Source organism: Bombus vancouverensis, chromosome 7 (assembly GCF_051014615.1).
Source record: "Bombus vancouverensis nearcticus chromosome 7, iyBomVanc1_principal, whole genome shotgun sequence".
NCBI lineage: Eukaryota > Metazoa > Arthropoda > Insecta > Hymenoptera > Apidae > Bombus > Bombus vancouverensis.
In genome coordinates this window covers 17,582,796-17,607,994 of record NC_134917.1, presented here as the reverse complement: position 1 = coordinate 17,607,994, position 25,199 = coordinate 17,582,796, and the positions used below count along the sequence as shown (strand labels likewise).

The 25,199-nt window shown below is 43.0% G+C and overlaps 2 protein-coding genes across 10 annotated transcripts in view; one reads left to right on the top strand and one right to left on the bottom strand.

The window, feature by feature from the left end:
* Nucleotides 1–12,608, top strand: part of LOC117157241 (cytosolic carboxypeptidase 1) — a 34,327-nt gene extending 21,719 nt beyond the window's left edge. For 7 of the 9 annotated variants that reach the window (XM_076619956.1, XM_076619959.1, XM_033335145.2 and 4 more), the window contains 5 exons: nt 10,334–10,586; nt 11,021–11,145; nt 11,215–11,367; nt 11,456–11,610; nt 11,825–12,608. In XM_076619956.1, the coding sequence (XP_076476071.1) occupies nt 10,334–10,586; nt 11,021–11,145; nt 11,215–11,367; nt 11,456–11,585 (661 nt within the window). In that variant the 3' untranslated portion in view covers nt 11,586–11,610; nt 11,825–12,608. The remainder of the gene's footprint in view (nt 1–10,333; nt 10,587–11,020; nt 11,146–11,214; nt 11,368–11,455; nt 11,611–11,824) is intronic. The other 2 variants (XM_076619957.1, XM_076619958.1) reach the window with 2 other exon arrangements.
* A 1,342-nt stretch (nt 12,609–13,950) lies between these two features.
* LOC117157279 (dicarboxylate carrier UCP2) lies at nt 13,951–24,505 on the bottom strand. The gene is made up of 6 exons (XM_033335215.2): nt 24,402–24,505; nt 20,733–21,276; nt 20,377–20,498; nt 18,289–18,398; nt 16,427–16,636; nt 13,951–15,839 (listed from the first exon to the last, which is right to left on the bottom strand). The coding sequence occupies exons 2-6, from the start codon at nt 20,850–20,852 to the stop codon at nt 15,454–15,456; spliced, it is 948 nt and encodes a 315-aa protein (XP_033191106.1). The 5' UTR covers nt 20,853–21,276; nt 24,402–24,505; the 3' UTR covers nt 13,951–15,453.
* Between the last annotated feature and the right edge of the window lie 694 nt (nt 24,506–25,199).

The following is a 25,199-nucleotide window of genomic DNA, read 5'->3' as shown; positions in this document are numbered from 1 at the left end:
TTCCAGTCAACTTGGATATCGTCGATGTAAATCACGGCTTGGAAGAACCTCGAAAACGTCCGTTGGCGACGTTTCCTCGTTCCAAATACCTTTTTCATTTTCCCCTCTTTCGATGCTCCGTAGGACAGACACGTTCGATCGAACGTCCATCGCGAGTTAAATATACAAACAAAATTATATATAAACAGCATCGAGATACGACGTAGGATGCTAATCGGTGGACGAGGCTAGCGCGCGATTGCAATTGTAACCTGCTAGGTATTACGGGAATCGTACACGCGTTCGATATATTGCACACGGTGGTCGAAGTGACTCGGTGGAATCTCCATGAAAGTCGGAGTACACTGGCGCAGGAGGTTTTGAACCGGTTCCCTTGTTAAGCCTTTGGCGCCGTCTATTCTTATTCTTCGGTCTTTCCGTGCTTAGTTTTTTCTCCGCCGGCATTGACCGGGCCCCATTAAGGGAAGTATCTTCAACGTCTGAAAAACGCATAATCGCTTTACAATCGTTTAAATACATCCAGCCGCGTATTTTTATCGCGTTTAATGCGTACCTACGGTCACGGGGATAGAGGAGGATTCCATTTTAAAAGCGTCCACACGTTTCGCGAACGCGCTCGCGCCACATTAATTATTTCGATCTACGCGCTCGGCCTCCGCTGCGACTAACCATTACGATACCACGGCGCGTAGATACGAATGAAACGTCGGAGAACTCTTATGAGAACGATGCCCATCTTAATGCACCGCACCGATATTAACCCCTTAACACAGTGAAGTCGTATCTCGTCTGGCCGAGAGATTTCTTGCCAGCGTTGCTTTCGTTGTGGATCCACGCTCGCGGCATCGGCGTATTCTCAGCGGCAGCAAAAAGGCTCTTGTCTCAAGGTAGGCTTCATTTCTGACCGCGTCTTCTCTCGCGCCAGAGATCACTTGCTTCTGGAATACGTGCTGTATGTATTGTGTGCTTTCCTCGCGTCGAAACGACCGCGCGCCACCGAGGCCCAGTTACTTCGATTACGATATGCAACCGGTACCGGACAACCAACAAGGAGTGCAAAATCCCGACGAGAGAATTTTCTTCTTCTTCTTCTTCTTCTTCTTCTCCTTCGTCTTTCTTTTGCCCTCTTTAGCTGCCTACTTTGTCTTCGTTTTTTAGTTGCTCTTTGTCCGGACCGTATCCGATCGATTCGATATCCTGTAACGTCTCTGGATCGATGATCATTATACGCGACGTGTTATTTCTGTTACGCGGTGTGCGACCAGTGCAGCAAAAAGGAACTCGCGTGACATCCGAGACCCACCGCGTCTCTTTCGATCTGCGTTCCTCTTCTCGTTGTCTCCGTGGCTCGCACGAAAGCACCGCGATCTCTGTGTTAAACGATACACGAGTCGATTTCAGTTGGTTTATAACGAACCGCGTATCGTCTATTTAAAGATTCGATACGGTTGCGTCAGGTAGGAACGTCGTGGAACGGAATTGCCCAAGGTATGCTTTATTACGAGAGGCCAATGTCAGGTCGATCGTAAACAGAGACGAGTAATTACACGAGCGAGCAGTTACAATTATACGGATCCTTAAAATATCTCTCGTTTAGTTTTAGAGTTCTACCGACTATTCTCGTGCTGCCTATTCTTAGAGTACTCTATTATTATAAAATACCGAGGGTTGTTATTTTAAGCTGTCGTTATATTTTACATAAATCTATCGCAACAGTTCTCTCGTTGCAAAATTACCACCAAGTATCTGCCGATCTGCCAGTTTATTACGATCGCACGATTTGTTAACAATCGAGCCTGGCCTATCCGTTTGGGGATACCGGACGAAGCAAAAGGAGAAAATAATCGGTGGCTGTCCACCGGGCGACAAACAGGCGGTTAAACTCAAATCTAGTATGTTCGACCCTGTAGCTTGGTTGCGTGGGTCACGCTTTGCCGGTGCATTGGCGCAGGTCAGTTTAACAGGTCGGAGTCTCGGCGACGTATTCCCATGGGAATGCAGTCGTTGCGCCGTGGAGTGCACTTAGGTCTGGCAATGCCTACGGGGGTTTCTGTTCGTGGCCATATATCGGTGGGTGAAACGAAAGCAGAAGCTCGATCCTGGATAAACAAGCGATCCTCCACCACCTCCTTCGTCTTGTTCGTCTCCGTTTCTCCCTCGTGTTGGCCCTATCTGCGTGAACGAGATGCTAGGAACAACTTCTCACAGCCAAGCCGAGAGGGATTCTTGGTCCTTTTTTGCGAGAATAAAAGTAAAGAAAAGGAAGACTCTCGAGAGCTGTAGGCAACGCTTGTTGTTGAACGAAGAAGAAGAAGAAGAAGAAGAAGGAGAAGAAGAAAGAGGGGAAGAAGAAGAAGAAGAAGAAGAAGAAGAAGAAGAACTAGAAGAAGTATAAGGAGGATGAGGATGAGGAGGAGGAGAAGGAGGAGGAGGATAAGAAGGAGGTGCCGGTGGTGGTGGAGGAGGCGAAGAAAGAGAGGCGAGGATGCTACGGGGGATTCTTCAAGTCTATTTCAGGCCCTGCCAGCAATCGCTATGTAAGGCCCCCGTTCTTTCCATCTTCCTCTCTACTTCTTAAGGAGAAGAGTAGTTCCTCTCTTCTCCTCTACTTAGCCCCCCGTCCCTTTTCTTCCGAGGTTTTCTTTCTCCTTCGTTCATTCGTTCCACGGGCATGGAACGAACTCCGTTTTAGCCCGCGAATAGCCTCGACGTTCGAGACGATCCAAGGAGCCATACTGCCCCGAAGGCTTCGACGCCGTCGATTCCTTCCATTTTGATACTTCTAGGACAGTGATCCTCATCGTCCTGTCTCCTACCTGCGAGATACATCTATCGGTGTGCCCGTTCGTTCATGTATATACAAAGTGAGCATCAGAGTTAAGCCGTCGTTCGACGCGCAACGCGTCGTTTCGTCCTGAATATTCTTTCTATCTAACGATATCGCGACTACCGCGATTCCCGACGAGTTTATTGCGTTTCTTTCGCGCGCTTCCTGCAGATTTACGGACACCGCGTTACCTGAGAAGGGTATACGAATCCTCGATTATTTATAGGGTATCCAGGATTCTCCTCGTTTCCTAGAGAATCCAATTAAAGCGGCGCAAAGTGGTCAGGCGACTTGGCACTACGAAAGGGACGAGCGTCCTTGCACACTCTTTTCTTCGATTCGTTTCTCAGACCCGCGATTCGGTTGCCAATCGGAACAATCTGTATATCGCGTCGTATCTTCTCTTTCAGCATTTAGATTCTCCCGTATCGTTCGTTATCGAATCGATCGTAAGGAAAATCACCGTCTTCTAACGCAGGAAGCCTGCGAAATTTCCACTTAAAATACGAGTACAGAGTTTCCCCGGTGAATTCCACCGAGTAACGAGCATCAAATTCGATCATCGTCCAACGGACAACGGTTGAGAACGCAGCAGAGGGCCGGGCTATCGAGGATATCTTCGGTACACGGCTCATCGATTACGTACCTACGTCTTGTTATGCACACGATGTCTCGCGTATATATATTTAGACAATGTTGTTCCCCCAGGATGTAATGCGATTACACGGTCCCGTGAATCGCCGTAGGAAACAGCGAAACTCGTCGTTGAACGCGCGTAATCCCACGGCGTTCCCTAAATCATCCCGATATCGGGACCAGCGGTCTTCGACTCTGTCTTTCTCTTTTCCTTTTCTCTTCTTTCTTACTGTCCCCGTGTCTGGGTCCCCGACGAAACCACGAAGGAATCACGACTCGCGGCGCATGTGATCGCCGATAGAACGCAGAAATGGATGATAATAACAGCCGTGGCGGCGTACGATCGTTAAATGCTCCTCCTGCTACCCACCGTTTTACTTGGGCCCCTGTTCTTGCCGCTGTTACGTGCCCCGGGCTCCACGGACTGACCTAGAACCTGAAACCGTGAACCTCTGCTTCTGCTTGCGGTTACACGTTCTCGAAACAAGCCTGGCCGTCGCGTCGTTTTAGTTAGTTAGTTAGTTGATCTTTTTTTCTGTTTGGAGGTCGCCGAGCGATGCCTTGGCTTCGCTTTCGCGTCCGAGACGACGCTCCAGGGGCGTTAAGCCCCTATGTTGCTCAACCAGCGTTATCGTCTATTTTTACGTTCCCAGATGTTGGTTGTCCCGAGGCGTCCTTTTCTTCGCACTTGTACTTTTAGTTGCTCGCATTTCCGCGCATTACCGTTACACTTAGTCTCGCATACTCGATACAGTTGCATTTCACTTTTCTATACCTACGTACTTTTACTTTTTCTCCTCTTGCTCCGTGCTGTTACGTCGCCGATTCTATTTGCATCTTCTCTTCTTCTTTCTTCTTCTCCGTCTCTAGCAGCAGTCTTGCCGCATGACGATTTTTCCGACCAATTTTCACTCCGATACAGTGGAAACTTAAACGTGAAATATCCGCGTTAAGAAGAATTCACCTTGCTAACCGAGGATTATTACTTTTACTTTTTCTCCTCTTGCTTCGTACTGTTACGTCGCCGATTCTATTTGCATCTTCTCTTCTTCTTTCTTCTTCTCCGTCTCTAGCAGCAGTCTTGTCGCATGACGATTTTTCCGACCAATTTTCACCCCGATACAGTGGAAACTTAAACGTGAAATATCCGCGTTAAGAAGAATTCACCTTGCTAACCGAGGATTATTACTTTTACTTTTTCTCCTCTTGATTCGTACTGTTACGTCGCCGATTCTATTTGCATCTTCTCTTCTTCTTTCTTCTTCTCCGTCTCTAGCAGCAGTCTTGCCGCATGACGATTTTTCCGACCAATTTTCACTCCGATACAGTGGAAACTTAAACGTGAAATATCCGCGTTAAGAGGAATTCACCTTGCTACCCGAGGATTAAGTTTCCACTGTATCGGGGTGAAAATTGGTCGGAAAAATCGTCATGCGATAAGACTGCTGCTAGAGACGGAGAAAAAGGAAGAAGAAGAGAAGATACAAATAGAATTAGTAACGTAACAGTACGGAGCAAGGGGAGAAAAAGTAAAAGTAATAATCCTCGGGTAGCAAGGTGAATTCATCTTAACGCGGATAGTTCACGTTTATTATTTCTTAAGTAAGTCGAAGATTTCATTCCTCAGGAAAATTTAGTTATCAGTTACGTTAAACGTAGAAAGCCTTCGTCGCTGTGAAATGAAATATTCGAGGTTCCTCGACGAGGATAAAATCATCGTCGAACAAGTATTTGTTTGTCTCTGTTTGTCTAGTTTCGATCAATTAACCAACAGATGGATGTAATAAAGTTGGTCTTGGATTCAGCAGCACGAACCACTGAATTTACATTCCTTCTTCATTATGGGCAATTCATTTATATTCGTGGACTACTGCGCCGTGATTTACGTTATTAGCATAGTGGGGGACCGACGTCTACCACTGCCATACCGGGGGGGAAGGAGGGAAATCTTTTCGATAGAATATTCCATCGAATATTTTAAAAAACTACAATGGACGCTTTCTATACCGTATGCCGAATATTAGAAGCTATCAATTTGGTCCATTTTTCAGGCATCTGTCAAAGATTCGCTTCGTTAGGAGCCTTTTCCCCTTTTTTCTTTTTTCTCGCAGCCAATCTCGAGTCTCGGTTCTGTTTAGCCGGTTCGTATAGATTCTCGGTATTGCGTGTAGTTACCGGAAAGAATTCCAGGGAACTATGCCCGTGGACCAGCCAGCCGAGCCTCTAAATTAAATCTCGATTCGGATAGGCGAGAATCCTATTGCTTGTTGGCGCAGAGACATTCGTTCACGAGAATGGAATCGCGAAATTAAATCTCGGGATTTATTGGACCAGCTGCGAGAGCTCGGCGAACGAATATTTCGCACTGTATCGTCGAATTCATCGGCGAGGGAGTAGTTAGAGATCGAATAAATCGGTGTCCGATGACGGGACACGAATGACGTTGGCATAAAATCGCTCTGTTCGTTCCTTCACGGACCGAGCATCCATTTAGAAATAATTTCCTGCTCGCTCGTCCTTGGTGCTTAAAACGTTTTCGAATCGACGAATACCGTTAACTGCTTCTCGTTTTCTTATTATGCTCGCCGATTTATCTCAGTCGGCGATAAAATCGATACGATCGAAGATTTTAAAGAAAGAAGTTTTGCATAATATTCAGCAAAATCTATCGGCGATCCTTGTAACCGGAGGTGCATCGAACTCTGGAAGAACCAGTCGCGCGAATCGCGCCTTTTCCTTATGTATCTTCCTCTCGATCCAACGTGTCGATAATGTAGCAGAATCGATGCACCGGTTCGACTTTTATTAATCCACGCTGAATCCATCGTTCCGTCTGGTATATTTACGCGGCTGTATTTATGTGGCGCGAGTGACACGTCGTGAAAGGCGAATTTTACGAGGTCCGCGGAACGAGGTTCACCGCGACCAATCGCATTATAGTAAAAACCTGCACGGACATTCCTCCGTTTCGTTCCCTGTGGAAGGGAGCGACGCGTCGTCGCGACGCAAGGGCTGCTTTTGCCGCATCAGCTTCGAAGAAACGATCGGTCAGGGCGTAGAAGAAACGTCAGCGAGCCGAGAATTCATCAGCGAATGCTCGCCCTTTTCTCGACCGTTCCTCGACTCGCGCCAGCAAAGAAAAAAGAAGAAGAAAAGGTACGAAAAGAGAGGAGGAAAGAAAAAAAGGAGATTCAGAGGCGAAGAAAGAGAGAGACCGAGCATGAGAAAGAGAGAGAGAGAGAGAGAAGGGAGGGAGGGAGAGAGAGAAAGAGAGAGAGAGAGAGATGGAGTGATAGAGGCCTTGGTTTCGCGAAGGAATGCAAATCGGAGACTGGTCACGAGTATTCTAATGCGCGATCGCTTTAGCCCTTCGGCCGGCCAGGATCCTGAAACGAACGTCACACGTCCCTTTCGTATCAGTGACGCTATAAAGATACTCGCGAGCTTCTTGCCGTAGCCTGGTATCGTTTGCTCGCGTGTGTTTCTCTGTTGCCGCGGGCGAAACGATGTATGGCGGCTTGGCGACCCTCGATTCTCGCCCGCGAAGGCATTCGCGATAACCGCGGCAGCTACAAGGTGCACCAAGTGGTAATTTGCACGTTTAAAAGACGATGTATCGCATGACAAATTTAACATTCGCACGTACATTCTTGCGTTTACCGCGTACCATTCCGTTGCAACGGAAATTATTCGTTCGTGTAACCGATCGTGATTTCTCTTACGTGTATATTCGTCCGTTGATTTTTCCCAGAGAACGTTGTCGTCGAGAAACGATCGTCGCAACGAAAGTCGCAACAGGTATCGATCGTCCGAGGATTTATAACAGAGTGGCGCACAAACGAATACGCGATTCGAAACGGCGTTCGAGCTCGGTTACGGTCATATTTCAACGACGCAGGAAATAGATTTCTTGGTGGGTTGCGCAGCAAGGAAAAAAGGAGTTCACAAGCGTGGTTACACGATCGAACCTCGGGATAACCTCGAAGAAAATGCCGCGAGGCGAGAAGAGATGAAACAAAGATAGAGGGGAAGCCGGGCAGGCTGGTAGTAAAGTTCACGGAAGAAACGCGTGATACGTGGAAGACGACCACGAAGAAACGAACGTTCCCAAGGTACCTAAGGATTTCGCTTTACGATTGCAACAACGATCTACGAATTTTTCTTTCTCGCGTCCGCTTCTTCGTCTTCCATCTCGAACCTCGTTCGCCGAAGTATCGTGACTTCTGGCTGTATTTTCCTTAGAACGACGTAATCCGGCCATGGTGTGTAATATCCAGCTCGAAGATAAACAAGACTGTGAATCGTTCACCGATGAAATGGCAAAAGTTACTCGTAACGGGATTAACGATTCACCTTACTTTGCGTCCGTACACCGTTAATACGCAAATAAGCCTGACGTCATGTTCGAAATTACTCGATACATCCAGCAATGAAACAGGGAAAATAGAGACGCAACCTGTAAAACGAGACTTTTTCAATCGTCATCCGTGAATTTCTCGATTCGCGAGCATTTCGAATCTCTTGGTGATACGATAATCGGTTCGGTTCTGCCGAGAGTGAAATCGAACAGAACACGTGCAACCACTTTCGACGTAATGGTCGAGAAGGCGGTTGCAACATGCCGCATCGCTAACGCAGTTCAGTAGCATCGTTGCTGATATCGGCGTCTGGTTCGCGATTTCCGAAGAGATTCGAGTAAGTGCGCGTACTGGCAAAGCCAGCAACATCGTACGAAGATGACAGTAAAGTCGAACCGATGTCGATACTCCGTGTGATTTACGGTCGATCAAATAACGACGATAAATCGCGCGATCGGTGCTCGTTAATCGTAATCCAACGAGCGGGTAATTCATCGATATTTTTACGGGTCCAGGTGTACGAAGCTGACGGCGGTACCTTTGAAAATCTCATGCGCGCAGCCAGTTCGAGACGAGTGGCCGGTTAAGTGTAATTTGTACAGGATCTCTGAGAAGGTGAGAGAAGTTCGCGGTCAAGGCTCCTCCGTTCAAGTCATTGACATCGCTTGCTAGCACGGACAGACTGATGTTGGCCATTACATCGGTCGGCTAATAAAACTGCGAAGAAGTTCGTTGTACAATTGCTTCATTGTCGGTCGCACATTGCCGCCACCGCGCGCCATTTCATTCGCCAATTGTGCCGTTCAATTGTTCATACATAAGTACATTCGTCGTTGTCCCATCGTGAAATCGTTTTCTTCGCTCGATAGAATAGGTATTTATAATTACCAGGAAGTCGCTGCTTATGATTATAATAAATTAACGTGGCAGCGGTTGATTTACCACCGACGAGAAAAAAAAAAGGAAAAAAGAAAAGAAAAAAGAATAAAAATGACGTGTTTGTAATCGTTATCGCGACCGAAGAAATGGAAGAAAGAAGCGTTCGGTTAATGGCCGTGTTACCTCTTCTTCTAATTCCACTTCCTCGAAATACAGCCGAGGATAACGGAATCAAGGAAATCGAGAGCCATTAGAGTTGCGTGTTTTTAACGACGAACGAGTTACATGGTCGCTGAAGTTCGTCAGTGATGATTTCATTTTAATACACGTCCGAGAGTAATTCTTGCCGGTTTTTTCGTCGGACGTGTCTCTTTTTCGCTCTACCCTTTCCCGTTCCATCTCGTTCCACGCCGGACGAAATCTATTATCTCCGATGACTGTTGTTTCTCGACGATTTCTGCGAATGTTCTCGACGGTGAACGTCCTCGACACCACGACCACGACCACGAAGACAAAGACAAAGACGACGAGGACGAGGACGATGACGACGGAACGTGTCTTCGCGTACATCATCCCGCAGGTGCATCGTCACCGCTCGTCCATTATTCTTATTATTCGCCGCCATCTGCCTCGATGCCAGATATCGATCGTTACGTGGTTATCTTGCGTCCGTGTCACGTGCGTCTGTACTACCTTAAAGACCGGAAGCGATTACGAGGCGTCAAATTGCTAATGTTTGTATTACGTGGTCGATGTCTCGATCGGAAGAACGGTCGAAGATTCCTGTCCGTGGGTACGCGTGTAGCGATTGTTAATCCCACGGTGAGCGACTTCTCGTAATGGTGACCGGTACCTGCTAATTATTTCTATCGCCAGTCGATGTTCCTCCGATGGTATTACGCTTCTTACAGAGGTTCAGGTTCTTGGAAGGGCGGTTGGTTAGCGTCGAGATCGTGAAACGAATAATTAGCAATTATTGGAAGAAACTTGTATTTTCATCTCAAGCTAGTTACGTCACCAATTTAAATAAATATCGACATTTTACAGAGTTTTAGCGCGCGAGAAAGATCTAGACGCGTCTCGTTAAGATGACGAAACGCGTTTGGTATTCCAAGTACCTAGCATCGTGTACATCTTGAAACAATCTCAGGATGACAGGTAAAAGCGAAATGGCGGTCTCGGTTGTGTAAAGCCAAGGGTCCACCGTATAACCCCACTATTAGCTATGCGCGACGCGGAGGCGTCACTTCCTCCGGCCCGACTTCCGGCCGCCGGAAACGTCCTTCTAACCGCGGCTGAATCCTTAAATGAAGACGATCTCCGACAACAGCCCTTCTCCTTCTTCTCGGTCCGACGTGCACCATCGACGTGCAAACTGACAGGAAATTCTAAAACCGTGCTTCTTAGAAATTTCTTCCGCGTTATAAATAGACGTTTATTCGTTTTACATCGACTAATTCGTTTGCTAGCTTAAAAATAAACCGTGCGATCTCGATATTTTCGACGTTATTCGTGCACGATATAACAACAACAACAACGACAACGACAACGATCGATGATAGTATTTATTTATTTATTTATTTGAAAGGTGGGCGAAGAACTCGTGGAAGAGTGTATTTTCGATTGATTATAGTAATCGCTACGGGCTGACGAACGAAGACTTGAACAGACGATGGAGCAATCCGAACCGGGTACTGCATCCGGTGATCTATCACACGAAGGGCCTGATGGAGTACTGCACGAGGGTGCTGCAAAGACCTCCCTATGTTTTCGTCGACTATCACGGCCATTCACGGAGGAAGAACGTGTTTCTGTTCGGTTGCTCAAGGTCGGGTTCTTGGAGCGCCGCGGACAGGGCGAAACCGGACCAGCCGGCGCAGTATTTGGTAAGGGGACGAAAGAGGAACGAAGACTAGGGTATTATTTTTAGATACTGTACGGGTTACATGCACCGAGAAGTACGAACGGTAATCTAGCGCGATCTATCGAAGTGAATTTACGAGCGGAGCAGCTTTGAAGCTAGCGAGAGGGGAAATATCAGCGCGAAACGAGTTTCGCCCGATGTAATTTACAGCGAACAGGATCGGTACATCGATTCCGTTCGTGTTCCAATTTTAGATACAGTGCATGGAAATATAGGTTCCGCTGCGACTAGTTTGTACGAACGTGATCCAACTTTTTACCTTTATTCGTCGATCTCGTTAAATCTGCAGGATCGCGTGACAGTTCGTTTTGAGTTAAAATGTCGCTGGAAATGAGGAAAAACGAGATAGCGAGTGCTCTCGTGTGACTCGGACTATTCTCGCGATACGCGTTTCAGATGTTGCCGCACCTCATGCAAAGGATATCTCCGGCGTTCGCGTTGCCACTGTGCTCGTTCAAGGTCGAAAGGAACAAGGAGTCCACGGCTAGGGTAGCCATATGGCGGCAGTTAGGTGTTTCGAGGTATACGCGCAAACCGTTACCGATTTACCTTGCCAAAACAACCACTTGATTTTCTTTCATTTTCTATAGAAGCTACACGATGGAGAGCAGCTTCTGCGGATGTGACCAAGGGACGTTGGCAGGCTTGCATCTAGATACCAAACACTTGAAGGCGATCGGCCAAGATTTCTGTCAGGCTCTGTCGATGATGAAGGACTGCGCCGAGGATTGGAGCGTCGAGAAGTAAGTTGGCAGAGACAAAAATTAAGGTTTGACGGTAGGAAGTTTGACGGTAGGAGTTTAGTAGAAAGACGAGGAGGATAATGAGAAGGATTTCTGAACGCAGGTCATTGGTGGAAGACTGTTGTCCGCGAAAATGCATTTTGCGGAAATCCAGAAAGGTTGCCCCTAAATGTATTCAGGATAAGACTGCGGTGCATCACATCGCTGCGATCGCGTAACGAACGATCGAGTAGACGATCCGAGGCAAGATTCGTGTATAATAGAAATTTCGTTCGCACGATTAACGTCGATTAATCGTTGTACTAAGACATTTATTCTCCGTGTTACTAACATCTGCGCTTTAACGAATTAAATCTTGCCTGATCGATTTACTAACGTTAATTAACACGATAACGAATTGTTTCCTTAAATATCATTGTTTCATGTTTGCGTCAAGACGTCTCTTTTTATTCTCTAGGATCCCCATGGGAGAAGGCATTCCCGAGGAATCAGGATGCATGGAGGATGAGATTTCGTCCAGTTGCGAATCGGACGAGTCCGATTTCGAAACTTAGGAATATTTCGAAATTTCGAATTTCATGGAATCGACAGGGATTATCGACGATCGGTGTTTCTTCGTTCATCGATCGGGAAGTTGCGCGGGTTTCCTTGTTGCCGAATAAAAGAAGTAAGAACACCGGGGAAAGATTCTGTACACTTTGAAGAATTTTTATTTAAACTCGTAACAAACGTCAAGCTATTTCTACGGAGATCCTATCTAGAAACTGAAGCCCCGTTTTAATGTATACAATCTCGAAAATGAACGCGTCGCCATTTGTAAATCGAAACTTCCATTAAATTTGAGCATCTTAAACATCACCGATACCGAAAGTACGTTCGCTTAACCAGAATTTGAGAACTTCGTTCGCTAAAGCAAACGATTAAACGTCAGAAATCGAGTGAACGAGGAATTTCGAGAGATCAACGTCACGAGCAACCAATTCGGTAGAAGACTTAAAGCGGATCTACGGAGAAGCGACTCGAATTCATTTCAAAGACGACAAATCATCGAAGCGAATTGTCCTTTTTCTTACGAACAAAAACGCCCACAAACTGATTCAGTTAAGCGAAAAATCAAGCGAGTGTTCTACAAGGCAAAGTCCATTTTCTTTTCGTGCTGTACCTCGCTGTTTACATTAATTGTACGTGATACTTTATCGATTGTGATCATAGAAAATAAAGCTTACTTATAATACGGTAAATATTTCGCTAAAAGGTATTCACCCGAAACTCGCAAGCATCTGAAAATCCTCCCATTCTTACTCGTATTTTACACTAATCCTTAATTAATCGATTCAGTCTTCTACAAGGTCGTTAATCGCATATATCGCTACGCATGTTCGCACGAAGTTTGCCAAATTCGGGCCTCTGGAGTTCGTATTGCTCAACCTTTAATACAAGCTGCTTACAAGCGATACATACCGCGTGATCGGTGCTTAAAAGTATACCACAATGTAGACTAGACAAATCTAGTAATTGCGGAAAGACAAAAAGTGGCTAACAGTGTATTTTTCCAACGCGGCGAAAGACGTTGCCGTCGACAGTGCTTTGCGTGAGATCGAAGCTCGATCGGTGGGACGGGCGTGCAACGAATCGAATCGTATAGAGAGTAAAAAAAAGTAGAGAAACCAAGTGGAAAAGCTGCGAATTGTTTCTGCGATAGAAAAGAATTGAGAGCGCAGAAAACCGTCGAATCGTAACGAATGATCAATAGAGACAGGTTTTTCTATTTCGTACAGTTGTTCAGCGTGCTAGAAACGTGTAAAATCCAAGTTTGTGGTAGAAATATTCAGTCGATTCGTTTTGTGTTAATTCTGTTGGGCGTGATAAAAGATAATTTGGCTTGCTGCGACCTACCACATCGAAGTTATAGAACCATGTCAATTTAACATTAATCGGGCATCTAGGCGTTGAATTCTACAACTGATTCAATTCGTATCTCCGCTCGGCTTTTTGTATGTTTTGAAAGAAGTGTGCCTACTACGATAGAACATTCCATACGCAAAAAACTTCATGAAGCGGCGTTCGTTTGTGACAATCTTACATTGTCAAGAATTAAAGACACTCACAAAGTTAATAAAGTACATATACGATACAGATAATAATACGTTCTTCTTGAAATCGGTAAACGCTTTACGTTGGACATGTTCTTTCTACTCTGCAGCTTCTTTTACACGATACAAGGGCAGTAAAATTTCTCGTTACACACAGTAATACAGTACAAAGAGAAATGTCGATCAATCGAAAGTTTCATCAAATGATTTCATTGCAACGAACTGGTCTAATTGATATCGATCGAGATTCAAGTGTAACAATAACAACTAATACTGTACGGTACTCGAGCTACAGTTACGGATTTCACGAAGATCGATGTGACGTTAAAAAGACGATCGATCCTTACGGATAAAGTGAAAACAAGAAACAAGTTTCATCGTTGGCTAATTAGGCTTGTTAATAAATGTGAATTGAAAAAGACGAGAAACAAAGAAAGAGAAAAAAAAAAAAGGATAGAAAAAAAGATGTAGATGGATGAGACAGTCGGAATTAATAAGATAAGAATTGCTTTTTAATGTGAAACGTACATCGATAGATGATAACATAGCCTTTAAAATAGACTACAAGTCGTCGATCGAAATTCGATAAAAATTGTGCCCTGTATAATATTAATTGACCCCAAATGAGATTGCGAATTATCCGCCCCTACTCTTTTCTTTAAATATCTAGCAACGATTGCGACAAATTATCCCGCATAACGCAAATGTTAGAAGAACGAATTACAATTACATAGATAAATATTAGCGAAGGATCTCTGTTTAATTCGTGCCTCGAAGAATTAATCGGAGTCTAGAAACGGAAATCAGTCGAATAATCATTTTGCGTATGTATGCGCGTGTGTGTAGCTTTCGTTAACAGACGTCGCAAACGCGTTAAAACCAATTTTGATATCTTATTGTCTGCCTGGCGTATCGTAATGCGCGCGATTTTATACTAGTATTCATCGGGGGCAGGGAAAGGGAGTAATTTCTTTTTTCTCTATTGCTCTACTGTCTCTAAAGCTGACTTACGTAGCCAAAAATGTTTCGTTATGGATTATTGAGAGATTTCTAAGATCTTGATCGTACGTGCACTTCGTTGAAAGACGAAATTTTGTCGAAAAATCAGCATTCCTCTTTCTTTTCTGTTTTTTTTTTCTTGCTTAGAATTAATTGAATCAAGATAGACCAATTGCAATACGCATGGTATTCGAATTACTTTATAAATAATTTTGGACGGACAAGTTTTCTCCGTTTTGTCAAATCGCCAACTTGAGTTGATTTCAATTTGATCAAATGTCGATGTGGAGTGCACGCGCGGTCTTATCTACGGAAAGAAAAGTGAAAATACAACGATAGATGGGAGAATTGGCTGTCGTCGTTTGCAAACGAAGCTATCGGTAAGATTAACAAAATCGCGTCTTAAATTTTCTTACACTCAACCTGCTTTAGTAAAGAGAAAGAAAGTCTAATATGTGTCATCGTGCTAACGATTATACCCTAAGAAAGAGCACAGCGTAACAGCTTTTCCATCGTAAACACACCCCCTACGTATGCATAGGCAAGAATCTTTTCCAAGTAGTTGTTACATACGAATACGCATTAGGTAGAAAAGCTAGCGATAGAAACTGTCCTCTACAGACAGGCGATTAAGCGTTATCGAATTCATCGAAAAAAACCCGGCAATTCCAACGATCGATAGAAAGTAAATAATTGTAACTTTCAATAAATCAATAACATACATTATCTAAGGTACCTAGAGAGAAACTTATACGTATGTATGCACGCATCGATATCAGTAAGTGTACCTGCAAACGACGGCAGGTAATAAGTTCTATTCGAAACGACCAAATCTAACCAATATACGATAATACATCCTCCCATCTCTAAGCTACATGATCGAAATACAGACTATGAAGCTGCAGTTGATTAAAACACGGCTCGTATGTGTATATCTTGTGAATCGACGGATACATCGGTCGATCGAGCACGTGGAACGCGACAGCTATGGTGTTCACTGATTGTCGTTCATCTTCTTCGCGTAGATCTTGAACTGCTCGTAAGTGATCCATAGAACGATGTTCCAGGACACTAAACGCGTGAAGCTGGGCGTGAAGCCTTTGTAAAACGCGGATGGACCTTCCTTCATCAACATACGAACGGCGCAATCCTTCACGCCTTTGTATTCGCCAGGAGCGCTGTTCATGTAGCGAGTCTTCACCACGTCTACAGGACTAGCAGCCAAGGTGGTGCACAATCCTGCCGCCATGGCGGCCGTTATATGACAAGGGATTCCATCGCGCAGGTAATTGCGCTCCAAGATGAACTCCTTGATGATGTCATAGCAGACGATCTCCGCCACGTTCACGATCGCGTTCCTCGAGACGTTGGGTATGGTTCCTAAACATGAAAACGTGGTTAAATTCTTAATTCTCTTACGATAATAGTACAGTATTGCAATAGGCTTCGGATCTTCCGTTTAGACTCTAATACGATCGTATTAAAGGATTACGTTTAATAATTCCAAACGATTCCCGTTTCGATCGAGTCTGCTTGTGAGAATACCTATTATACTTTGTACGGATTAGAGGCTCGGTGGAGTTGCGTAGATCAGATTAGAGGGTAGTGGCTATAATAAACTACGTACACAGTGGCTACAATAGGGGTTCGGCGCATACTCTCATTTTCCAACGGGGCGTATTTTATCAGGATTTGCATTTGCTCTTTGTAGCCACTGTGACTCGTTCTTAGAGAACCTTCCCTTCTTAGAGAGATAAATTTCGCTGTAAATACAATCTTTATAACGTAATTCGTAGGACCAGTGTGACACGAAATTACAAGGCAAAGGGTTCAAGATTCATAAAGATTGAACGGTGATTTTCCAGAAGCTCGGCAATTTGCGACGGATCTGTACTCTCGCCCGAAGCAAGAGGATCATATTTCTGCGTGTAAACGGTATGGGCTTGTAATACAAGTACTGGTGGTACCTTTCCAAAGACCCCGCCTTCCTTCTTCCACAGCAATATCCCGGTACGCTTGCAGGGTTGAGCTGTATCTCGCCGGTTGTCCAATATCTCTAGCCTGAAAGCGGACCTTGACGACATCGGTCGGTTGAGCAAGGATCACCGCCATGGCGCCTGTCGTCATTCCAGCGGCGATTCGTACGGAAATACTCTTCGATCCGCTCCTGTTATTACCTGCCAAGACAAAAGAGTACAGTGAAAAGGCAGTCCAGGTTCGGTGTCGGTGTCTGGATTGTTTCGAGTACGTTATTTACGTTCTGTGTCACGGCTTTAGATCGAAAAAAGTAGGATGCAGGGTGGGACAGATCGCGCTCTGCGCGGTACAGCACGTTTATTAGCTCATTGATTATATTCACGTTACAGTAAACTCTTCTAAATGATAATTTTCGAACGTTACGAGGTCTTTTTTTCTCAACGATTACCACGATTTATATTTGTTAACGGGAGTACAATATGTTGCGACAAGAATCGCGACGATTATTGACGCGAGACGTTCGAGGCAGATACTCGAGATCAACTACGAATAGCTACTGAAGATTATATTTAGTTTAAACTTATTTTTTTAATTTACTCTAATTACCAGGACTGTTCTCGGCAATGATATCTATACATACATCGATAGAAAGGTGTTGTTGATCGCGAGTACCTTGTGCCATTGATTTACACGGTTCTAGCAAATCTCTTGATGCGAGTAAATTGGAAAATTGATCCGTGAAAAAGGTTACAGTGACGTCGATAAGTTACGCAAGGAAACGTTTACAACATGCGACGATGAAGAGCAAAGACGAAACTCGAAATTCCCGCTACGACCGTTCGGCTTCTAATCGAGATATTTTATCATTAAGGAAAGATTAGTTTCAAATAGAAATAGTAGTCAGGATGAAAATTCCGCGAATATCGACGCATATACACACGAAAAATATCCAAAACATACATGCTCCTCTTTTCTATCGATAAATATATAAGTTGGTTTACACGCGACAGATAGAAACTTCAAAGAAGAATTCCAAAAATACACACGGTAAAATCGTATATAATGGTCACGAGATCAAACTGTGCATTTTTTAAATATCTCTTTTCAAATCTCCAATCTCGAAAAAAAAAAAAAAAAAATATGAAAGAAAAAAAAATAGCGTTCGATAATTGTAGAATAATTTTGATACAGGAATCGATCGTTTCGCGATAATAGAGGGTACAGCTTTAGTAAAGTATTTAGTAAATTATTTCACGAGTGATCCAATTTGCACAGAAGGAAAATACAAACGACAATCCGAGGCAGCGATTCCTCCAGCCATTATCTTTAAATCTTCTTTCTTCTTTCTCTTATACTTCCCTTTCGATAGTTAACTTTCGGTCATGGAAACGACGTGGATCAGCGATGGAACTAGACTCGATATTCAATGGATTCAATTATGAGAAAAGACAAAAAAAAAAAAAAAAAAGTAAAAAGGAAACGTAAACGAAACAGCGTCACGTCCGAGGCGCTGCAAATTTCGATTCGCGGTCAGCGATTAAAATCTGGCTAAGTCTATATGGTACATTGCTACAGCTTATTATTATTATCATCATATATGTATATGTATATATATATATATATATATTATCTCGTTTTGTCTTGTATAATCTCTTAGAAAAAGCACGAGGCAGCCGATGGTGGCTGATTATCGACCAATCAGCCGTTACTTACGCGTGTGTTACTCTGCTCGTGTAACAGAGAGATGGAGCACGTGCGCAGCGTATGTTCGCACGCTGCTCGCGTGTCTACTCGATTATATATCATATAGGAGGATTACGTAATCAAAAAGTTAGGAGTTTGTTGGATGTACCGTCGATGATTCCAGCGTAGATTGACTTCACGATGTCGTAGAGGCCCAACCGTATGCTGGCGAAACACATCTGTCTCTGGAGTCCCGCGGACAGACCTCCGTACAGGCTCCTGTAACCACCCTCGCTCAAGCTCACCGCCCTCACAATTTACCCTCAAACGTAGCCCAGGGTCATATTTTTTTTTTATTTTTATTTCTTTTCTGCTTTTATTTTTACAAGTTTGTATTTATTATATATTTACTTTTCTCGATTTCTTTTTTCTCTCTCTCTCTCTCGCTCTCTCTTCCTCTAATTTGCTTCCCTTCGATTAAATTCACTTTAAAATGCTCGAATTCTTCGTTTTGGTACGTCTCTCTCTCTCTCTCTTTTCCTTGTTTCTTCAATAAACAAAGAACAAGATTGATTTTTGTATCGCGGTAAGAATACTAGAAATACCAGAGTTTCCTATTTCTAATGTTCCCTCTTAGCAAATTCTTATTTCAAAAGGAATCGCTGTTGTCATTTTAAAGAAAGAAAACACGCAAAAGATGTTTATTTTTCTGAAGAAAATAAACAATAGAACGATTATACTTGACAGCGAAGACAGTAATTTTTGTTGATTTATGTAGTGGGTCGAAATGACCAGGCTGGTCTTTTTAGAGTTAAAATCTTTAAGAAACACGCGAAGGGAAGCCAATAGAGTCTCTCACGAATAACATTTGAGGAGCACGAGAGAAAAGATCAGCTAAAAGAACCGGGAGAGAGCTTGCGCTGAGAGAGCTGGACACGGTTATGACAAATCGTATTCGCGGTGGAAGCGCAACCATGCGAGGCGCCGCTCAGTTTTTTTTTTTTTTTTCAAAAATCGTTGAAAAAGGAAAAACTGCGGCTGAGCAAAGGCAAAAGAAATGAAAGCAGATAAAAATAAGAATAAAAGATAAGAAAAGAAAAATATATTCGCATAGCTGGGCAGTTTAAAGTGGTCACGCGATGCCTTCCTTTGTATCGAACTTACGCCATTAAAGAACGATTATTACCACTATTACTATAATAGCATGCTTATCGACTATTTAGAATATAATGGAACAATTGTCGCTATTTATGCGAATAAATGAAAATCCTTCTTTATTGCTATTTTCGTACAAAAATCATGAAAGGCATTTCGTGCTCGAAAGAGAAAATAAATAAAGTGATAAAAGGGAGCACCATGGACGCGTTCTTTTGTCTATTAAACACAATTACAATATTTCAAGTACTTTATCTAGCGTTCGATCGTCAGTTCAAGGAACAGTCAATGGCGCTCGATAAGATAAAAACTACGTAGAAAAGAAAAAAAGAAACAAGCGTAATCCAATTAGCGTTAGAAATAAGCAAAGATAACTGAGGAGTAAAATGCCAGTGCGTCAGCGGTTAGTCAAACTTGTATAATCGCGATTTCGTTACTTCCATTACGTTATTTCGATCCCCGTTCGTCGTTGTCGATGCGCTTGGAAATTCGAATTCTATGATTCATAGCGCGCAACGTCGCACTTTTCTCTACTTTTCTCGTTCACTTGTCTCTCATCGAGTACATCGAATCGAACGCTGTACGATCGTAGAGGATCGCGCGATAATACGACGCGTTTACTATGATACTAATGAGATCTGCAAAGTGCACGACAACGACGACGGCGTCGATCGAGTCGGTAGTTAGCAAAGAACGAGATCGGAAGAGCAATCGAATCGCGGGGCCATGTGCAGAGAATTGGAAATATTCTGGAGTCATGGAATGCCAAGAAGCTATTTTAGAGAGAGAGTTAATGTGCGGTCTACTAATTCAACGATAGCATCAAGTTACTCGAACGAACAGCTCCTACGATCAGCCAGTACGGAAATTTTTTTTCTCTTTTTCTTTTTTTTCTCTTTTTTAAGTTTAAGTAATTAAGCGATCAAATAGTCATTGGAGCGGGCGTAAAGAATCGCCCGGCGTGTATAAACTTTGATTCGAATCGGAAGAATCGTATATACGCTAACGATATTTAATACTTATATCAATATCGTAATCGTAATCAGGCTTTTACCTACCCCTTGTTCGTCTTAAGTTACGGATAGGATCGTGAATAACCTACCTTGCTCCTTCCACTCTGATGATGTTTCCTACTGTCCTCAATAATCCTGGCTGTGTATTTCGAACCCCGGCCATGGAGCCGTTCGCTGTTGCCAACCGAATAGGACGACTTTCTCCGGCAATCTACAAAAATCGTACGGGTATCACTTACATTTTCTATCACCGGATAGATAGGTTTTCATTAAACTACGCTCGGCGCACTACCTAATTTTTATGAGCCAACGATCGTTGACTCGTCCTGTTCGCAAGAACAAAACAGAACGAGCTGGACGCTTTAACAAAAGGTACGTAACAGAAGGTTCGTTGAAACGTTTAATATTTGGTAGCGACGTGGGAAATTGATACGTATTTAGTTACCTGCATTCTGACTTTGGCGGTGTCCAAAGGAAACGTCGCTAAATCAGCGATACAGGCTGCTGTGCCTGCAGAGAGTAATTTCATCCACAAAGGGAATTCGTCCGACGCTTGTTGCTCCATCGTGCTCTTTCTTTTCTTCGTTCTCTTTCTCTCCACCAATATTTTCTCTTTTATCGCGTTTTAGCTATTTAGTCCGATCAGTGCGGTCTAGGTTGATGAATGCGCCGAATGTATGGGATTCGAGTAGTGCAAATTTTCAAATTCTTTCGACTCCTTTCAATCACCGCGTGACTGTATCTTTGATCCTTCGAGCTTGCTCCGCTTATCTGAGCGAGATCCTCTGTTAGAAAAGCGATATGTACACTATATACAAAGTCCTACCAGAGGACAGGAACCTTTAGATGATCATTTATTAAACGGCTGTGGTTTAGAGGTAGAGCTTTTTAGGTTCCCTGAAATGATCAGGATACGCGTGCAGTCCCCCTGACCGCGAGCACTCGTGTTTTATGTCTTGATTGTGAAGTACTTTATACATACTATTCTTCTGTAACAGACACCAAAAGAGAAACAACAGTCGATAAGTTAGTCTCTCGTGAAATTCGTTAATTTGTCGCTCGCCAACACATATCGATCTAAATTATCTTTATTCGACTATCGATCGACTATCGACGCCTAGCTGCTCCACGAGTTTAACGAAAATAACAAAAGTTCAATGGCCGACAAAGTGGTCGAGCAGAGTGGAGCTACGATCGTTCGACGAACATCGACGCATCAGAGAAACTACATGTAATTCGTCGTTATCGGGATACGAACACGATAGAATATCGCGAAACACGGCCCAGACGAGTGCGTCGTGACTTGGCAACTGGGACAACCGATTGTTTAGTCTCTGTAAACGTAACCTATCGGTGCACCTGTGTCATAATTATCCGGACAACGTCAACTTCCCACAACTCAATTTTATGTAACGTTACTCCGCGCTCAATGACACTGTTCTCGCGCGTGGACAGCCAAAACGTAACTTGCAGCGAATGACACGAAAATAGACGGCTTAGAAAACTATTGGGAAACGGCCAGCGTGACTATGCACGAACAAGTCGCGAATCTTTGTCTCGTTTAATAACCTTTCAGATCTTGTGTTTAGAATAAAACATATATAGTTTGTTCAGGATAAGTGGCGCCGTTGGGGCGCCTTTGTTTCCTTCGATGGAAGAAACGAGAGTCGACTCTACTCGATCGCGGTTTTCAACGTTGAAACCAGTTATATCTGTAACGCGTTATTGCGACCATGAGGCTATTTTTGCCAAAGTGAAACGTTGTCGCAGGTATCGTGCACGACGTTCTCATACGATCGAACAAAGCGATGGTTTTCTGTTCTGCCGATTATTCGCGAGTAGCCAGACCTAAGACTTCCACGCGGTAAAAAACGAAAGGTGTACCGTTGCCGAGGCAAGTCGTGGGGCAAAGTCCGCGAGTTGTGATTCGAGTTAGGTCGAACTCGGTCCCGTCTGCACTTTGCTCGTCGTATTCGCGTCGTTCTTGTCCGATGTCAAGAACCTCAACCTCTCGTACGATTTCCTTTCTATAATCTATTCCGTTTATATAATCAACGTTTCGTTTAATTAGCAATTTTTCAACTCCAAGCGATCGATTGGAAAATTTAGGCTAAATATCGATTTTATCGTAGGTAAATTTTACTGGAGGAAGGTCGAAGAGTAAATCGTCTTGGTATCGAAATAATTTCAACGAGTCTTGTAATTTAAAATTTAAAATCATAAATTCTGGCAATCGCTCGTAACCTTCAGCCACCGATTTCTATTACGAACTTCGATTCCTTCTACTCGCTCGGTTCCACGATTTCTCCATCGCCAGTGCTAGCTATCGACGCGTCCTATTGTGTCGAAAGGCCATGCAAGACGCTTGCAAACAATGCGATCGATAGTAAACTTCGGCCATGCGCCTGCACCCGTTGCTGCACCCATATTTTTCATATACCATACTTACGTATATATGTATATATATACACATACATGTACGTGTAATTTCTTAAACAAATGAAATGTATTTCTGATTTTTATTATCGAATAAAACCAATTAATTTCAATTAGCTTTTAATTCTGAATCGTATTACAATTTGTAACGTATCGAAGCAAATGTTTGTTGAGATAATTGAAATAGTTTTTGTTTGCGCTATTGAATAATTAAATGTCCATATTTCAAAAGGTCTTCTATGTAGAGATCTTAGGTCGATCACTTGATAAACAAGCGCAAATTGTGAAACAAGTATGTAAACAAGATTTATCTCGTGTACGCTATCATCCTTTCTAACGATTTCGAGCCTTGAAGAGGCGGAGTACCGAGATATCCTTGCGCACGAGGATACAGCTGCTGGAAAGGTGCAGGTATATTGATTATCCTAGACGCGAACGTGGTTGCGGTATAGCAATCGTTGGTACACAATCAAGTCAACACAGTCACTGTAGTTATGTATTCTTTCGACGTTCAGCGATAAATACCAGCAGAAAATTGGCACAGAACAAAATGATTTACTTTTTACTATGATGATTTGTAATCCAGTTTTCCTGAAAAATAGCTTGCAATTAGTATGTTTATATTTTTGCGTCACAATATCATGGAATACGAAGAAAACACAAAGTTATACAGTCGTGGCTATTTTAATTTTTAATGATGTTATATCAATGAAATTTCTTTGGCGAAAATTATTTAGAGAAAATATAATTCACAATTTCACAATTCAATGTTATAAAATAAAAATTGATAGAAAAGGAAACGTCAATTTACTAATTATTATTTTTATTTTTGCACGAAGAACCACCCAAACAAATATGACGCGCAATAACATTTTCACGTAGCAATATCGTACACTTGGTTGACGACCGTACAATTCCTTTGTAGCGAGTTATTTTTGAACGAAGAGTCTGGCAAAGTTTTCCTGGAAATGCACTAATTCGTGGCAGGTGGTTCTGTGGGAGTTTGACAAATCGATGTTGCCGGCCTTTGACTATTCGCGCATATGCATTGCAGTTACAGACTGCAGAAACACGAATCGGCTATATCCGTCTAAATGACATATTGATTGAAATTTTAATTCGTATTACTCTTGGCATCGGAACGAACGAATGGAATTTGAAACGCCTGTCCTTCGAATGTACATTCTTGCATTATGTAAACGACCATTGAGTTTGATAACTGCGACTGCAATTTCCTAGGAACTAGTTTAGCGAAAGCAAGTTCTTTCGATGGTTTTGCGTCAAAGCGACCATCGATTTCGTTATTATTCGATAGAATATTTAAGAACGACGAACACTGACAATACTTTGTCAATATACTCGTGATTGTCTTACTAACGCGAATACTTTTTTTGAACTTTACAGTCAGCACAATACTAACATAAAAGGAATTAAATACGAGTCTTGAATATTTATCATGAAGATTAGAACCATGTTTGAATAAAATGGAACGCCAACGATAGGTCAAATCACCTGGCAAACTACGTCGAAGGTTAAGTAATTTTGCAAAATTCGCGAAAATTTTCATGAATTATTTAAAACACTAAAAAACGACAACATTAATAACCTCTTAAAAATTGGTAAATAAATATCGCTGGAGTAATGAAAAACAATGGAATTCTGAGCGAAATGTACTTACCAAGCGTACAGTGAGTGAACAACAACACAACTGGAACAGGTTACTGTGAAGGCATCGTTTATACCGGCTCGTCGACCAATGGGAATCGTGCAGAGTTGAATTCTGCCTATCAGCTGCCGTCTGTGACGTCAGATTTGGCCAAAGAAAGCTCAGCTTGCGACCAAATCGATAAGTTCCAGGAATGTGCTGGTATAGTGCTTTCTTAGTTGCATACGGATACGTGTACTGTATATATATGCATTGGTGGAGGGCAGGCGCATTACGGTCGACACCCTTTCAATGAAGAAGGGTTACGTGTCGCGGAATGTGCAATCCTGAACCATTGGAAATTGCCATAGCTCATCGTGGAAATTTATTTTGCCGCATATATTGCAACTTTTTGCATCAACCAACTGTATATGGCACAGCTAACTGTATTCGATCCACAGACAAATAACGCACCGAAGGAAAGGACATCTTCCAGGAACGTAACTTAAAGCGTTTTGTCGAATCAATTTTGTAGATGAAGAATTTTTAACGAATCATTTATTATCGTATTTATTTTGATCATAAACATTGCGATAAATCTTGTGTTTGGCTGTCTTTCTTTTTCGTCAATTTAAGATAGAACTTGGACAAATGATAGCAACTCGATAGCTCTTGATCAATGTCGCTGGCCTTCACGGACGCTTGTGAATTTCACATGAGTACTAATACTTAAGATTTACGATTAGCTTATCGGTGTGATAAGGATGATATAACATTTGTTCAATCGCTTTTACATGTATCTTTTAAACATAGTCGATAACTATCGTTGCG